This window comes from Camelus bactrianus, chromosome 3 (assembly GCF_048773025.1).
Source record: "Camelus bactrianus isolate YW-2024 breed Bactrian camel chromosome 3, ASM4877302v1, whole genome shotgun sequence".
NCBI classification, from domain to species: domain Eukaryota; kingdom Metazoa; phylum Chordata; class Mammalia; order Artiodactyla; family Camelidae; genus Camelus; species Camelus bactrianus.
The window spans coordinates 117,839,955-117,857,576 of NC_133541.1; the positions used below are offsets into that span (position 1 = coordinate 117,839,955).

The following is a 17,622-nucleotide window of genomic DNA, read 5'->3' on the forward strand; positions in this document are numbered from 1 at the left end:
TCCAGATAATATTCAGACTTCATTGGTGTTGCTTGGTTTCTAAGAGTTTACTCTATCTGATGCAGAGGGTTGAGGTAGACCAGATGTGTCTCTCCTGGGATTGTTCTGGCAGATCATCTCCATACCCATCTGGCACACTGGAGAGTTCCTGCAAAAAAGAGATGTTTCAATTCATTGAATCAGTTAAGGGGAAATTTTGACCACACATAATGCTTGGAATTATTTCCAGGCTGCACTTTGGGTTGTCAAAGTATTAATTGTCTGGGACACCTATTTTCACATGGATATGGAAGCTCTCTGCTCACACAGTGTATACCAAATTCACAAAGAGTAGAAGATTACACACTGATCAATTCCAAAAATCTATTATCAACTCACACAAGGAAAATAGACACTTTAAAATAAATGGAACCATAATAAATAATCTTGTTGCAGAATAATATCTAAGTCCAGTGGCTCTACTCTTAAATTGTACTGAGTATTCTGTAAAGAAATTTTTCCATGTTCATATAGATTCTTCTGTAGTATTGAGAAATGAGTTACACTAATTCATTTTTTTGTAGATAGCATATCATTCCTACCAAAATCCAATAAGGTGAATGGGAGGAATTAACACAGGTTAATCTCTTGATGATGTCAAGAATAATATATTTTAAAAATATTAGCACAGTGAATTTAGCAATTTATCAAAAGGGTTATCCACTATGACAATAGTCATACTCCAGGAATGCAAGGTTGGTTTAACACAAGAAACATTAGAAACTCAATAGAAAGCTTGACATTAACAGAATAAAAGAGAACAATGATACAATTTCCCCAATTTAAATGCAGAATAAAATTACTCAATAAAACATAACACCATAAATCCAGGAGATGTACTTGATAAAATTTAACATCTATTCTTGCCTGAAAATTTCTCCAAAGTATAAATAAATGGTTGTTCCTTCATTTAATAATTGGTAGTGGAAAATAAACTAGCTAGAATCACACATAAAGTGAAACCTTGACAGTACTGCATATGAAGTAGGGAACAAGACAAGGAAGCCAACTGTCACCGCTTTAATGCTATTTTACAGCACACTTGGGAGGACGTAAAATGAAAGATGAAAACTTGGGAAAATACAACATGAAATTCACAGATGATATGATTATCAATTTAGAAATCTAGGAACATGAATTACTACACTTAATGAGAGAGTTGTGAAAGATTACTGCATATAAATACTAATACAGAATCAATTCTATGTCTATATACATGAAACAAGAAATTAGAAGATGAACTTTGAAAAGAGTTACAATAACATTAGATATATCCTGTCATTAATTCCAAGTCTAAGAAAGGATCTTGGGATTCTTTGTAAGCAAAATTACTAAATATTGTGAGAGACAGAGAGAAGAATATAAATAAATGGATAAAAATCAGTGGACAACCCAGAGATGTTCAACCCCCAGTAAAACCCAAATAACAGCTCATTTGGGTGTGAGACTATTGACAAATTGATTGCAAAGGCCAGGGAGATTCAAGCCAGTCTTGAAGAACAAAGTGAGGACATTTACTCTAACCTATGTCAGGACTTCATTTTTTATTAATGCTACAGCAATTTAGACAAGTGGGTCCCAATGCAGAGATAGGCAAATAACACAAATGGAATGTTGAGCTCACATCGTGCTGTAGAGAAAGGAGGGGCTTTTCCTAATTGGTTTTAAGAGCATTAACTATACAGAAAAATAAAATTGAAATCGTCCTCATAACACACGAGAATCAACCCTGCACAGGTTAGAGACTTCCATGGGGATGGTAAAACAAGTTTGTGTAATCAGATAATATAGATTATTTAATGACCTCAGGATAATGAAAGATTTTAAAACAGAAGACAAAAGCAGAAACCACAAAGGACAACTTGACATATTTGCCTGGAGTATGCCTAAAACTGAAAATTCCATTTCACCAGAAACATTACAAAGGAGCGAAAAGAGAGAGCACAAAAATGGGGAGGATGTATACACACATAATCATCAACATTCTGGCATTTAATTAGATCAAAACTCCTAAACGAATATGAAAAAGTACCGCAGTGCTTTGAAACTGGCGCTAAACTTGAACAGTGACACCACAGAAGAGCAAACCACGGAAGGACCAAAATGATCAAAGATTCCTCTCCTTGTGAGTCTTCAAGACGATGCAAGAGACAGCACAGGGGGTGTAGCCTCACTGCCACTAGGTTTCCAAGAGTTGCCAACCCTGAGATGGGCAAGGGGGTGGATCCTCAGGAAGTGTCCTTCACTGCAGGTGAGAACGTGGCCCGCACCAAGGTGAGGGAAAGGGTCTGGCCTCATCTAGGAAGGGTGAGGACTGCATGACTCTACAGCTTCGGTCCCAGAGGAGGTGGACATCGGAGAAGCCTTTCCCAATGTCTCTCTGGAACAGCACGCACAGCTCAGGGGCAGAGTGTAGACATAAATTGTGTCTGTTGTTGAGAAGACGGGAGACGTTCTCAAGCCTGCACAGCTGGTGCACAGCCTTGAGAAGTTTCCTGTCTTCCTGCCTCCCTGTTGAGTGGCTCTTTCCTCAGTGCTGCATCTTCACTTGGATGATATCTTTGACCCTGTGAATCCCTCCCTTCTGTCCCCAGAGCCCTCGGTGGTGTTTGCCAAGGAGCAGCCGGTGTGCAATGAAGTACAGGCTGTGGCAGGGGCCAGTGCCACACTGAGCTGCGAGGTGGCCCAAGCCCAGACGGAGGTGACGTGGTACAAGGATGGCAAGAAGCTGAGTTCAAGCTCGAAAGTGCATGTGGAGGCCACAGGCCGCACCCGGAGGCTGGTGGTGCAGCAGGCGGGCAAGGCGGACGCCGGGGAGTACAGCTGCGAGGCCGGGGGCCAGAGGGTCTCCTTCCACCTGGGTGTCACAGGTCAGTTCTTGAGGATACTAAGTCCACCTGTGTGTACGGGATGATAGGGCTGGCTTACAGCCTCAACAGGCTTTTGTGCACCTGCTATTAGGCATCCTCTCGTCACGTCTCTTCATGTTAGGTCTATAAATTAGAAATGGAAGGAAAAAGTCACTTCTGCCACATCAGCATGCTTTGCTTAGGGGGAATTAATATAACAGCAGCCCCTGGCTGGTAGGGAGTATATATTTCACTGCTGTTTTAGAGCCTGGAGAATTTTCCAGTCCCTCTCTCATTGTTCAGTTCTTCTTGTCCTGATTTTGTCTTTCTGACTTACTTGTGTCTTTTCACCCCGTGTACTTCTATGTGTTATCATAGTTCCCAATGGGATTTCTTAAGGCCCAGCTGGCACACAGGAAGGTTCATTTTTAAAGTGGACTCCAGCTTTATTCTGAAATGGGAAGTAGCTTACATCAAGACTGAATAGGTGGGAGAAGGATTGATAGGAGCTGTGCTCGAGGTTGAACATGTTTGTGGAGTTTTGGCTCTTGAGCTAGGGCTGCTTATGCTGTAGACTGGCAGGGTAGACCCTAGGGAGTGTATCTGCTAATCCCAGGACCAGAAAGTTTCCTTCCATGTATATATTTTTAATCAGTTGTCGGGGATACCAGTTGGCATCATATGGTAGTTAAATGGGACAACCTTGTTGCACAGTCAGTCCCTCTTGCTCTTTTTATGTGTATTAATCTCTTGAAATCTCCTATCTTCCAAACTTCCATTTTCACAGCCTATGTTTTGTCAAGAAAGCATGGAGAAGTGGTGGATGTGGAGGGAGTGGGGCTGTTCTTTTACACCATGTATTATTTCACATGTCATAGTGCTTAGTCACATTTCTCCAGCACATGTTCAGACTCCTTTGGTATTCTGTGGTTTCTAGGAGTCTGGCTTATTTGATGCATAGGGCTGATGTAGACCAGATGTCCCTCTCCTGGAATTGTTCTGGCAGATCATGCAGATATTTACCTGGCATACTGGAGAGTTCCTGTGAATAAGAGATGTTTGAATTCATTGAACCTGGATAAGGGGAAATTTTGACCACACAGAATACTGGCAATCATTTCCAGTCTGTGCTTTGGATTGTCAAAATATTAATTGTCTAGGACACCTATTTTCACATAGATATGTTAGCTCTCTGCACACAGTTGTATGTACCAAATTCACAAAGAGTAGAGGGTTACAAATTGATCAGTTCCAAAAATCTATATCAACTCACACAAGAAAAATAGGGAAGTTGTACAGTCCATAACGTTTTGCATAAATAATCTTCTGATAGAATATGGTCTAAGTCCTGTTGCTCTACTGTCAAGTTTTGTTGAGTTTACTGTAAAGAAATTATTCGATGTATAATATAGATTCTACAGTAGTATTGAAAAATGAGACAGACTCTCTAATTCACTTTTTTTTTGTAGATAACATGTCATTGCTACCAAAATCTGACAAAGGAAATGTGAAGAATTAACATAGTTTAATCTCTTGATGATATCAAGTCTAGTATCTTTAAAAAATATTAGCACACCAAATTTAGCAATTTATCAAAAGGATAATCCATTAAGACAACAATCATACTCCAGGAGTGCAAGATTGGTTTAACACAAGAAACATTTAAAACTCAGTAGAAAGCGTGACATGAACCAAATAAAAGAGAAAATGATACGATTTCCCCAATACATGGAGAATAAAAATATTCAATAAAATATAACACCACAAATCCAGGAGAACTCCTTGATAAAATTGCACATCAATTCCTGCCATAAAATTCTTACTAAGGGATAAATGAAAGAGTCCTTCCTTCATTCAATAGTTGGTAGTAGAAAAAAACTAGCTAACATCACACATAAATTGAAACCTTGAAAGCACTGCATGTGAAGTAGAGAACAAGGCAAGGAGGCCAACTGTCACCACTTTAATGGTGCATTTGCAGCACAATTAGGAGGGAAATAAAACAAAACATTAAAACTTGGGCAAGTAAAACGTGGAAGTCACAGATGATATGATTATCAGTTTTGAAAATCTAGGAACATTGATTATTACATTTAATGAGAGAGTTGGGAAATATTACTGCATATAAATATTGATTAGAGAAACAATTCTATATCTGTATACAAGAAACTAGATAATGAAATTTTAGAAGAGTTACAAAAACATTAGACTGATCATGTTACCAATTCCACGTCTACTAAAGGATCCTGAGACACTTTGTGGGCAAAATTATTAACCATCGTTGAGAGTTGGAGAAAAAGATATAAATGAATGAATAGCAGTCTGTGGAAGACCCGGAGATGTTCTATTCCCATGAAAAGCCAAATACGAGTTCTTGTGGGTGTCAGAATATTGATAAGTTGACTGCAAAAGCCAAGGAGAGTCAAGCCAGTCTTGAAAAATGAAGTGGGGACATTTGCTCTAACTTACATCTAGTTTTTTTTTTTTTCTTTTTTTAGCCACAACAATTTAGACAAGTGGGTCTCACTGCAGACATAGGTAAACACACAGGAATGGAATGTTGAGCTCATACTGAGGTGTAGAGAAAGGAGGGGCTTTTCACAAGTGGTGTTAAGACCATTAACCATAGAGAAAGATAATACAAAATTGAAATCTACCTCATATCACACAGAGAATCAACCCCAGGTAGATGGAGACTTCAATGGGCACGGTCAAACAAGCTTTTTTTTTAAATCACCTAATATAGATTATTTAATGAACTCAGAATAATGAAAGATTTTAAAAATAAAAGATAAATGCAGAACCAAAAATGACAACTATACCCTATTTGCATGAAACAAACCAATAACTTAATTTCACCAGAAACATTACAAAGGAGCGAAAAATGGGGAGGATATGTACACACGTAACCATCAACAGTGTGGTATTTAACTATATAAAGAGCTCCTAAACAAATATGTAAAAGACCTGCAATTCTATGAAAATTAGGCAAAACTTAAACAGTGACACCACAGAAGAGCAAACCACAGAAGGACCAAAATGATCACAAAGATTCCTCATCTTGTGTGTCATCAGTACCATGCAAGAGACAGCACAGGGGGTGTAGCCTCACTGCCACTAGGTTTCCGAGAGTTAACAGCCCTGAGAGTGGGCAAGGGGGCAGATCCTCAGGAAGTGTCCTTCACTGCAGGTGAGATCATGGCCCACACCAAGGTGAGGGAAAGGGTCTGGCCTCATCTAGGAAGGGTGAGGACTGCATGACTCCACAGCGCCGGTCCCAGAGGAGGTGGGCATGGGAGAAGCCGTTCTCAGTGTCTCTCTGGAACAGCACGCACAGCTCAGGGACAGAGTGTAGACATAAATTGTGTCCTTCATTATTGAGAAGACGGGAGAGCTTCTCTAGGCCGCACAGCTGGTGCGCAGCCTGGAGAAGTTTCCTGTCTTCCTGCCTCCCTGCTGAGTGGCTCTTTCGCTGGTGCTGCATCTTCACTTAGATGATATCTTTGACTCCATGTGTCCCTCTCTCCCTGCCTGTCCCCAGAGCCCTCGGTGGTGTTTGCCAAGGAGCAGACGGCACACAATGAAGTACAGGCCGTGGCAGGGGCCAGTGCCACACTGAGCTGCGAGGTGGCCCAGGCCCAGACGGAGGTGACGTGGTACAAGGACGGCAAGAAGCTGAGCTCCAGCTCGAAAGTGCGTGTCGAGGCCACGGGCTGCACCAGGAGACTGGTGGTGCAGCAGGCGGGCAAAGCAGATGCTGGGGAGTACAGCTGCGAGGCTGGGGGCCAGAGGGTCTCCTTCCACCTGGGCGTCACAGGTCAGTTCTTGAGGATACTAAGTCCATCTGTGTTTATGGGATGATAGGACTGGCTTACAGCCTCTACAGACTTTTGTGCAACTGCTGTTAGGTGTCCTCTCATCACGTCTCTTCATTGTAGGTCTATAAATTAGAATGGAAGGAAAAAGTCACTTCTGCCACATCAGCAGGCTTTGCTAATGGGGAATTAACATAACAGCAGCCCCTGGCTGGAAGGGACTATATATTTCACTGCTGGTTTAGAGCCTGTAGAATTTTCCAGTCCCTTTCTCATTGTTCAGTTTTTCTTGTCCTGATTTTTGTTTCTGATTTTGTTGTGTTTTTTCACCCCGTGTATTTCTATGTGTTATCATAGTCCCAGTGGGATTTCTTAAGGGTCAGCTGGCACACAGGGAAGGTTGATTTTTTAGGTGGACTCCAGCTTTATTCTGAAATGGAAGGTAGGTTATATCAAGACTGAACAGGTAGGGGAAGGATGGAAAGAAACTGTGGGCTAGCTTGAACGTGTTTGTGGAGTTATGGCTCTTTGGCTGTGGCTGCTTGTGTATCAGGCTGGCAAGGTAGACATTAGCGAGTGTATCTGCTAATCCCAGAAAGTCTCCTTACATGTATATATTTTTCACTGGTTATCGGGAATTCCAAATTGGCTTTATTTGGTAGTGAGAATGGGACAGCCTTATTGTGCAGTCAGACCCTGGTGCTCCTCTTATGTGTATTAATATCATAAACCTCCTCTATTCCAAGCTTCCATTTTTTGGCCAGTGTTTGGTCAAGTAAGCATGGATGAGTGGTGGATATGGAGAGAGAGGGGCTGCTCTTTTACACCTTGTATTATTTTTCGTGTCATAATGCTTAGTCGCATTATTGCAGCGCATGTTCAGACTCCATTGGTCTTCCTTGATTTCTAGGAGTCTGGCTTATTTGATGCGTAGGGCTAATGTAGACCAGATGTTCCTCTCCTGGAATTATTCTGGCAGATCAAGTAGATACTTACCTGGCACACTGGAGAGTCCTGTGAACAACAGATGTTTGAATTTATTGAACCAGTTAAGGGGAAATTTTGACCACACATAATACTTTGAATCATTTCCAGTCTGTACTTTGGATTGTCATAGTTTAATTGTCTGAGACAGCTATTTTCACATAGTTATGGAAGCTCTCTGCACACAGATGTGTGTACCAAATTCAGAAGGAGTAGAGGATTACAAATTGATCAATTCCAAAAATCTATATCAACTCACACAAGGAAAATAGCCACTTTAGAATAAATGGAACCATACTAAATAATCTTGTCACAGAACAATATCTAAGTCCAGTGGCTCTACTCTTTAATTGTGCTGAGTATTCTATAAAGAAGCTATTCCATATTCATGTAGATTTTCCATAGTATTGAGAAATGAGTTACACTAATTCATTTTTTTTTTTTTTTGTAGATAGCATATCATTCCTACCGAAATCCAATAAGGTGAATGGGAGGAATTAATGCAGGTTAATCTCTTGATGATGTCAAGAATAATATATTTAAAAAATATTAGCACAGTGAATTTAGCAATTTATTAAAAGGGTTAGCCACTATGGCAATGGTTATACTCCAGGAGTGCAAGGTTGGTTTAACACAAGAAACATTAGAAACTCAATAGAAAGCTTGACATTAACAGAATAACAGAGAACAATAATACAATTTCTCCAATTTAAGTGGAGAGTAAAATAACTCAATAAAATGTAACACCGTAAATCCAGGAGATGTACTTGATAAAATTTAACAACAATTCTTGCTGTAATAATTTCTCCAAGGTATAAATAAATGGTTGTTCCTTCATTTAATAATTGTTAGTGGAAAACAAACCAGCTAGCATCACGCATAAAGTGAAAGCTTGACAGCACTGCCTATGAAGTAGGGAGCAAGACAAGGAAGCCAGCTGGCACCACTTTCATGCTACATTTACAGCACACTTAGGGGGGAAATAAAATGAAAGATGGAAACTTGGGAAAATAAAACATGTTTTTGCAGATGATATGATTATCAATTTAGAAAATCCAGGAACATCGAATTACTACACTTGATGAGACAGTTGAGAAATATTACTGCATATAAATATTAATACAGAGAAACAACTATCTATATACAAGAAACAAGAAAGTAGAAAATGAAATTTGAGAAGAGTTACAATAACACTAGATATATCATGTCACCAATTCCAAATCTAAGACAGGGTCTTGGGACTCTTTGTAGGCAAAATTATTAAGTATTCTTGAGAGGCAGAGGAAAAGATATAAATAAATGGATAAAAATCTGCGGAAGATCCAGAGATGTTCGACCCCCCACAAAAACCAAAAAACCCAAATCACAGTTCTCTTGAGTGTGAGACTAGTGACAAGTTAATTGCAAAGGCCAAGGAGATTCAAGCCAGTCTTGAAGGACATAGCGGGGACATTTGCTGTAACCTATGTCAGGACTTCATTTTTTATTAACGCTACAGCAGTTTAGACAAGTGGGTCTCAATGTAGAGATAGGCAAACAACACAAAGAAATGGAATGTTGAGCTCACATCGTGCTGTAGAGAAAGGAGGGGCTTTTCCTAATTGGTCTTAAGAACATTAACTATACAGAAAAATGTAATTGAAATCTACCTCATACCACACGAAGAATCAACCCTGGGCAGGTTAGAGACCTCCGTGGGAATGGTAAAACGAGTTTGTGTAATCAGATAATATAGATTATTTAATGACCTCAGGATAATGAAAGATTTTAAAACAGAAGATAAATGCAGAAACCACAAAGGACAACTTGACATATTTGCCTGCAGTATGCCTAAAACTGATAACTTAATTTCACCAGAAACATTACAAAGGAGCGAAAAGCACAAAAATGGGGAAGATACATACACATGTAACCATCTGTCATTTAATTATGTAAAAAAAACTAAACGAATATGGAAAAGACAGTCAATGCTATTGAAACTGGGGCAAAACTTGAACAGTGACACCACAGAAGAGCAAACCACAGAAGGACCAAAATGATCACAAAGATTCCTCACCTTGTGAGTCATCAGGACCATGCAAGAGACAACACAGGGGGTGTAGCCTCACTGCCACTAGGTTTCCGAGAGTTGCCAACCCTGAGATGGGCAAGGGGGTGGATCCTCAGGAAGTGTCCTTCACTGCAGGTGAGAACGTGGCCCGCACCAAGGTGAGGGAAAGGGTCTGGCCTCATCTAGGAAGGGTGAGGACTGCATGACTCCACAGCGCCGGTCCCAGAGGAGGTGGGCATGGGAGAAGCCGTTCCCAATGTCTTTCTGGAACAGCACGCACAGCTCAGGGGCAGAGTGTAGACATAAATTGTGTCCTTCATTGTTAAGAAGGCGGGAGAGCTTCTCTAGGCCGCACAGCTGGTGCGCAGCCTGGAGAAGTTTCCTGTCTTCCTGCCTCCCTGCTGAGTGGCTCTTTCGCTGGTGCTGCATCTTCACTTAGATGATATCTTTGACTCCATGTGTCCCTCTCTCCCTGCCTGTCCCCAGAGCCCTCGGTGGTGTTTGCCAAGGAGCAGACGGCACACAATGAAGTACAGGCCGTGGCAGGGGCCAGTGCCACACTGAGCTGCGAGGTGGCCCAGGCCCAGACGGAGGTGACGTGGTACAAGGACGGCAAGAAGCTGAGCTCCAGCTCGAAAGTGCGTGTCGAGGCCACGGGCTGCACCCGGAGACTGGTGGTGCAGCAGGCGGGCAAAGCAGATGCTGGGGAGTACAGCTGCGAGGCCGGGGGCCAGAGGGTCTCCTTCCACCTGGGCGTCACAGGTCAGTTCTTGAGGATACTAAGTCCATCTGTGTTTATGGGATGATAGGACTGGCTTACAGCCTCTACAGACTTTTGTGCAACTGCTGTTAGGTGTCCTCTCATCACGTCTCTTCATTGTAGGTCTATAAATTAGAATGGAAGGAAAAAGTCACTTCTGCCACATCAGCAGGCTTTGCTAATGGGGAATTAACATAACAGCAGCCCCTGGCTGGAAGGGACTATATATTTCACTGCTGGTTTAGAGCCTGTAGAATTTTCCAGTCCCTTTCTCATTGTTCAGTTTTTCTTGTCCTGATTTTTGTTTCTGATTTTGTTGTGTTTCTTCACCCCGTGTACTTCTATGTGTTATCATAGTCCCAGTGGGATTTCTTAAGGGTCAGCTGGCACACAGGGAAGGTTGATTTTTTAGGTGGACTCCAGCTTTATTCTGAAATGGGAGGTAGGTTATATCAAGACTGAACAGGTAGGGGAAGGATGGAAAGAAACTGTGGGCTAGCTTGAACGTGTTTGTGGAGTTATGGCTCTTTGGCTGTGGCTGCTTGTGTATCAGGCTGGCAAGGTAGACATTAGCGAGTGTATCTGCTAATCCCAGAAAGTCTCCTTACATGTATATATTTTTCACTGGTTATCGGGAATTCCAAATTGGCTTTATTTGGTAGTGAGAATGGGACAGCCTTATTGTGCAGTCAGACCCTGGTGCTCCTCTTATGTGTTAATATCATAAACCTCCTCTATTCCAAGCTTCCATTTTTTGGCCAGTGTTTGGTCAAGTAAGCATGGATGAGTGGTGGATATGGAGAGAGAGGGGCTGCTCTTTTACACCTTGTATTATTTTTCGTGTCATAATGCTTAGTCGCATTATTGCAGCGCATGTTCAGACTCCATTGGTCTTCCTTGATTTCTAGGAGTCTGGCTTATTTGATGCGTAGGGCTAATGTAGACCAGATGTTCCTCTCCTGGAATTATTCTGGCAGATCAAGTAGATACTTACCTGGCACACTGGAGAGTCCTGTGAACAACAGATGTTTGAATTTATTGAACCAGTTAAGGGGAAATTTTGACCACACATAATACTTTGAATCATTTCCAGTCTGTACTTTGGATTGTCATAGTTTAATTGTCTGAGACAGCTATTTTCACATAGTTATGGAAGCTCTCTGCACACAGATGTGTGTACCAAATTCAGAAGGAGTAGAGGATTACAAATTGATCAATTCCAAAAATCTATATCAACTCACACAAGGAAAATAGCCACTTTAGAATAAATGGAACCATACTAAATAATCTTGTCACAGAACAATATCTAAGTCCAGTGGCTCTACTCTTTAATTGTGCTGAGTATTCTATAAAGAAGCTATTCCATATTCATGTAGATTTTCCATAGTATTGAGAAATGAGTTACACTAATTCATTTTTTTTTTTTTTTGTAGATAGCATATCATTCCTACCGAAATCCAATAAGGTGAATGGGAGGAATTAATGCAGGTTAATCTCTTGATGATGTCAAGAATAATATATTTAAAAAATATTAGCACAGTGAATTTAGCAATTTATTAAAAGGGTTAGCCACTATGGCAATGGTTATACTCCAGGAGTGCAAGGTTGGTTTAACACAAGAAACATTAGAAACTCAATAGAAAGCTTGACATTAACAGAATAACAGAGAACAATAATACAATTTCTCCAATTTAAATGGAGAGTAAAATAACTCAATAAAATATAACACCGTAAATCCAGGAGATGTACTTGATAAAATTTAACAACAATTCTTGCTGTAGTAATTTCTCCAAGGTATAAATAAATGGTTGTTCCTTCATTTAATAATTGTTAGTGGAAAACAAACCAGCTAGCATCACGCATAAAGTGAAAGCTTGACAGCACTGCCTATGAAGTAGGGAGCAAGACAAGGAAGCCAGCTGGCACCACTTTCATGCTACATTTACAGCACACTTAGGGGGGAAATAAAATGAAAGATGGAAACTTGGGAAAATAAAACATGTTTTTGCAGATGATATGATTATCAATTTAGAAAATCCAGGAACATCGAATTACTACACTTGATGAGACAGTTGAGAAATATTACTGCATATAAATATTAATACAGAGAAACAACTATCTATATACAAGAAACAAGAAAGTAGAAAATGAAATTTGAGAAGAGTTACAATAACACTAGATATATCATGTCACCAATTCCAAATCTAAGACAGGGTCTTGGGACTCTTTGTAGGCAAAATTATTAAGTATTCTTGAGAGGCAGAGGAAAAGATATAAATAAATGGATAAAAATCTGCGGAAGATCCAGAGATGTTCGACCCCCCGCAAAAACCAAAAAACCCAAATCACAGTTCTCTTGAGTGTGAGACTAGTGACAAGTTAATTGCAAAGGCCAAGGAGATTCAAGCCAGTCTTGAAGGACATAGCGGGGACATTTGCTGTAACCTATGTCAGGACTTCATTTTTTATTAACGCTACAGCAGTTTAGACAAGTGGGTCTCAATGTAGAGATAGGCAAACAACACAAAGAAATGGAATGTTGAGCTCACATCGTGCTGTAGAGAAAGGAGGGGCTTTTCCTAATTGGTCTTAAGAACATTAACTATACAGAAAAATGTAATTGAAATCTACCTCATACCACACGAAGAATCAACCCTGGGCAGGTTAGAGACCTCCGTGGGAATGGTAAAACGAGTTTGTGTAATCAGATAATATAGATTATTTAATGACCTCAGGATAATGAAAGATTTTAAAACAGAAGATAAATGCAGAAACCACAAAGGACAACTTGACATATTTGCCTGCAGTATGCCTAAAACTGATAACTTAATTTCACCAGAAACATTACAAAGGAGCGAAAAGCACAAAAATGGGGAAGATACATACACATGTAACCATCTGTCATTTAATTATGTAAAAAAAAACTAAACGAATATGGAAAAGACAGTCAATGCTATTGAAACTGGGGCAAAACTTGAACAGTGACACCACAGAAGAGCAAACCACAGAAGGACCAAAATGATCACAAAGATTCCTCACCTTGTGAGTCATCAGGACCATGCAAGAGACAACACAGGGGGTGTAGCCTCACTGCCACTAGGTTTCCGAGAGTTGCCAACCCTGAGATGGGCAAGGGGGTGGATCCTCAGGAAGTGTCCTTCACTGCAGGTGAGAACGTGGCCCGCACCAAGGTGAGGGAAAGGGTCTGGCCTCATCTAGGAAGGGTGAGGACTGCATGACTCCACAGCGCCAGTCCCAGAGGAGATGTGCATGGGAGAAGCCGTTCCCAATGTCTTTCTGGAACAGCACGCACAGCTCAGGGGCAGAGTGTAGACATAAATTGTGTCCTTCATTGTTAAGAAGGCGGGAGAGCTTCTCTAGGCCGCACAGCTGGTGCGCAGCCTGGAGAAGTCTCCTGTCTTCCTGCCTCCCTGCTGAGTGGCTCTTTCGCTGGTGCTGCATCTTCACTTAGATGATATCTTTGACTCCATGTGTCCCTCTCTCCCTGCCTGTCCCCAGAGCCCTCGGTGGTGTTTGCCAAGGAGCAGACGGCACACAATGAAGTACAGGCCGTGGCAGGGGCCAGTGCCACACTGAGCTGCGAGGTGGCCCAGGCCCAGATGGAGGTGACGTGGTACAAGGACGGCAAGAAGCTGAGCTCCAGCTCGAAAGTGCGTGTCGAGGCCACGGGCTGCACCCGGAGACTGGTGGTGCAGCAGGCGGGCAAAGCAGATGCTGGGGAGTACAGCTGCGAGGCTGGGGGCCAGAGGGTCTCCTTCCACCTGGGCGTCACAGGTCAGTTCTTGAGGATACTAAGTCCATCTGTGTTTATGGGATGATAGGACTGGCTTACAGCCTCTACAGACTTTTGTGCACCTGCCTTTAGACATGTCTCTTCAAGTTAGGTCTATGAATGGAAGGTATAGTAATGGAAGGAAAGTTAGGTATAGAAATGGAAGGAAAAAGTCACTTCTGCCACATCAGTATGCTTTGCTAATGGGGAATTAACATAACAGCAGCCCCTGGCTGGAAGGGACTATATATTTCATTGCTGATTTAGAGCCTGTAGAATTTTCCAGTCCCTTTCTCACTATTCAGTGCTTCTTATCCTGATTTTATTTCTGACTTTGTTGTGTTTTTTCACCCCGTGTACTTCTATGTGTTATCATAGTTCCCAATGGGATTTCTTAAGGGGCAGCTGGTACACAGGGAAGGTTCATTTTTGTAGGTGGACTGAAGTTGTATTCTGAAATGGGAGGTAGGTTATATCAAGACTGAACAGGTAGGGGAAGGATGGAAAGAAACTGTAGTCGAGCTTGAACGTGTTTGTAGAGTTATGGCTCTTTGGCTGTGGCTGCTTGTGTATTAGGCTGGCAAGGTAGACACTAGCGAATGTATCTGCTAATCTCAGGACCAGTAAGTCTCCTTCCATGTATATATTTTTCATCAGTTATTGGAGATTCCGAATTGGCATTATTTGGTAGTGAGAATGGGATAGCCTTATTGTGCAGTCATACCCTGGTGCTCCTTTTTTGTGTATCAATTTGTTGAAATCTCCTATATTCCAACCTTCCATTTACGGCCAATGTGTGGTCAAGAAAGCATGGATGAGTGGTGGATATGGAGGGAGAGGGGCTGTTCTTTTACACCATGTATTGTTTTCCATGTCATAGTGCTTAGTCACATGTTCAGACTGCATTGGTGTTCCTTGGTTTTTACATTTATATACTAGTGACAAATAGTTTAAAAGTGAGCTTTGAAAATGTTTATAATAGCATTAAAGGTATCATGTTTCTAATTCCAAATATAATACAAGGTGCTGAATGCCTTGGTGGGGGAAAATTAGATCATGACATAGATTGCCTAAAAACTTCAGTATGTGAAGAGATTTCTGTCACAGAAAACAAATGGACTAAACACCATGGAACAAGAGTGACAAATTTGAACTCTTTAAAACTAAAACTTTCATTAGGTTCATTAGAAGTCACATTTAGTGACACAGCAAGTGATACAGATGTGAAAGAGAAAGGCAGTATCATGCAAATTGAGGTTATAAAGGTGAATATGAAAAAGACAGATGATGCTATTGAAAATCAGGCAAAATTCTTGAACAGTTACAACACAGAAGAGCAAATAGTGATGACCAAAAAGACTGGTGAAGTTGCTCTACGTTGTGAGTCATCAGAACCATCAAGAGACAGCCACAGGACGTATGACTTCACTCCCACCAGACTGACGGCAGTTGGCACACTGAGAGTAGCCAAGAGCATGAAGCCTCAGGAACTCTCATGTATCTTAGGTGAGAACGTTCCCTGCACAATTGAGCAGGAAAGACTCTGGCATCATCTAGGAAGATTGAGGTGTGCATACATCATGACCCCCACCAGATCCATTGTGCTCAAAAGTCTTTCACAATATCCTCACCTGGAACATCCCACTTGGAGCAGTAGTCAAATGTATAGATAAATTGTGTCACTATTGCTGAGAAGGTGTGGGGCTTCTCTAGGCCACATAGCTGGTGCAAAGCCTGGAGGAGTTTCCAGCCTTCCTGTTTAGTCCTTCTTTCCCCAGTACTGCCTTCCTGTGTTAGATGATGTCTTTGACCCTGTGCTTCCCTCTCTGTCCCCAGAGCCCATAGCTCTGTTTGCCAAGGAGCAGTTGTGGTGTGCAGTGAAAGGCACACTGGGGTTGAGAGGACTGGCATGCCGAGCTGCAAGGTAGCCCAGGCCCAGAGGGAGGTGACATGGTTCAAGGATGAGAAGAAGCTGAGTGCAAGCTCAAAAGTGCATGTAGAGGCCAAGGGCTATACTCGGCAGCTGGCGGTGCCTTCAGCCGGGAAAGTGGGCACAGGGGAGTATGGGAGTACAGATGTGACCCTGGGGCCAGAGAGTCTCCTTCTGCATGAATGTTACGGGTCAGTTATTTGGGGGTTCTAACTGAGACCATTTGGAGGAGATGATGGGATTGATAACAGACCCACCAGACCCCAGGGCTCTTTCCATTAGACTTCATCTCTTAAGTCTCCCAACCTTCTTCTTCCTACCCTTATTCCTGTGGCTGAGTTAAGGGACTCTGGATTGGAAGGCTGTGTGTGGAAGGGAGTGGGGCCATTCTTGTAAACCTTGAGTAGTGTTTCCATGGCGTAACACTTATCACATGTCCCAACTGCTGCACAGAATGTTCCCTGGTGCAGAGGACTCTGTGGTACTTGAGATTTGAGGTTGACCAGATGTCTCTTTTACCCAGGCCTATGTGACTATCCTTCTGCTGAATGTTTAGACTGTTCCCACATCCCTTACCTAACACCACATGAGGTTCTTGGAAAGATTACCATGTGAAAAATCAATATGCAGAAAACCTTTTTACTTTAGTTTTATTTATATATTGAATACTAGCAACACAGTTGGAAAATGAAATTTTAAAAGATTTAAAATAGTGTGAAAAGTATCATGTTTCCAATTCCAAGTATAATAAAGATGTTTAAGACCTCAGTGGGGGAAAATTCTTGAACATTTTTGAGGGTAAAAAAAAAAATCTAAAAAATGGATAGAAATCTATGGAAGGCTCAAACATCTTCACATCCAATCAAAATCAAACAAATGTGTTTTCTTTGGAGGGTTGAAAATTGAGAAGCAGATTCCAAAGGCCAAGATTCCATGGCCAACATACTCTTGAAGAAGAGAAGTATCATAAAGCAACAGTAATAAAGATAATGGGGTCACAATGCAGGGACAGTTATCAGATCAAAGGAACAGAATAGTGAGCTCACAGTCAGATCAGTGAATAAATGAACTTCCCACTCCTCGCCTTTTTTTTTTTTTTTCACCATTGAAACTGTATACACAAGGGAGAAAGGATAGTCTTTTCAATATGGTGTTTTCAACATTTAATCATATAAAAATTGCATAGGTAACTCAAATGACACTTCAAAAGGTACTCCAGGTGGGTGAGGGGCCACAGTGTGAAGGAAAATCATAAATCCTCAGTTGATGACATAAATTATTTAATGACTTCAGGGTAAGGACAGATTTCTTAAATAGAACAATGGAACAAGATCCCATATTTGACAACATTAAAACTAAAATTTTGATTCATCCTGAGATACCACGTGAGTGAAAAGGCAAG

The 17,622-nt window shown here is 41.4% G+C and overlaps 1 protein-coding gene across 49 annotated transcripts in view; it reads left to right on the top strand.

Moving 5' to 3' along the window:
* OBSCN (obscurin, cytoskeletal calmodulin and titin-interacting RhoGEF) overlaps positions 1-17,622 on the top strand; it is a 170,123-nt gene that overhangs the window by 52,758 nt on the left and 99,743 nt on the right. For 48 of the 49 annotated variants that reach the window (XM_074361106.1, XM_074361109.1, XM_074361108.1 and 45 more), the window contains 4 exons: positions 2,634-2,909; positions 6,430-6,705; positions 10,224-10,499; positions 14,017-14,292. In XM_074361106.1, coding sequence (XP_074217207.1) covers positions 2,634-2,909; positions 6,430-6,705; positions 10,224-10,499; positions 14,017-14,292 — 1,104 coding nt within the window. The remainder of the gene's footprint in view (positions 1-2,633; positions 2,910-6,429; positions 6,706-10,223; positions 10,500-14,016; positions 14,293-17,622) is intronic. The other variant, XM_074361127.1, reaches the window with a different exon arrangement.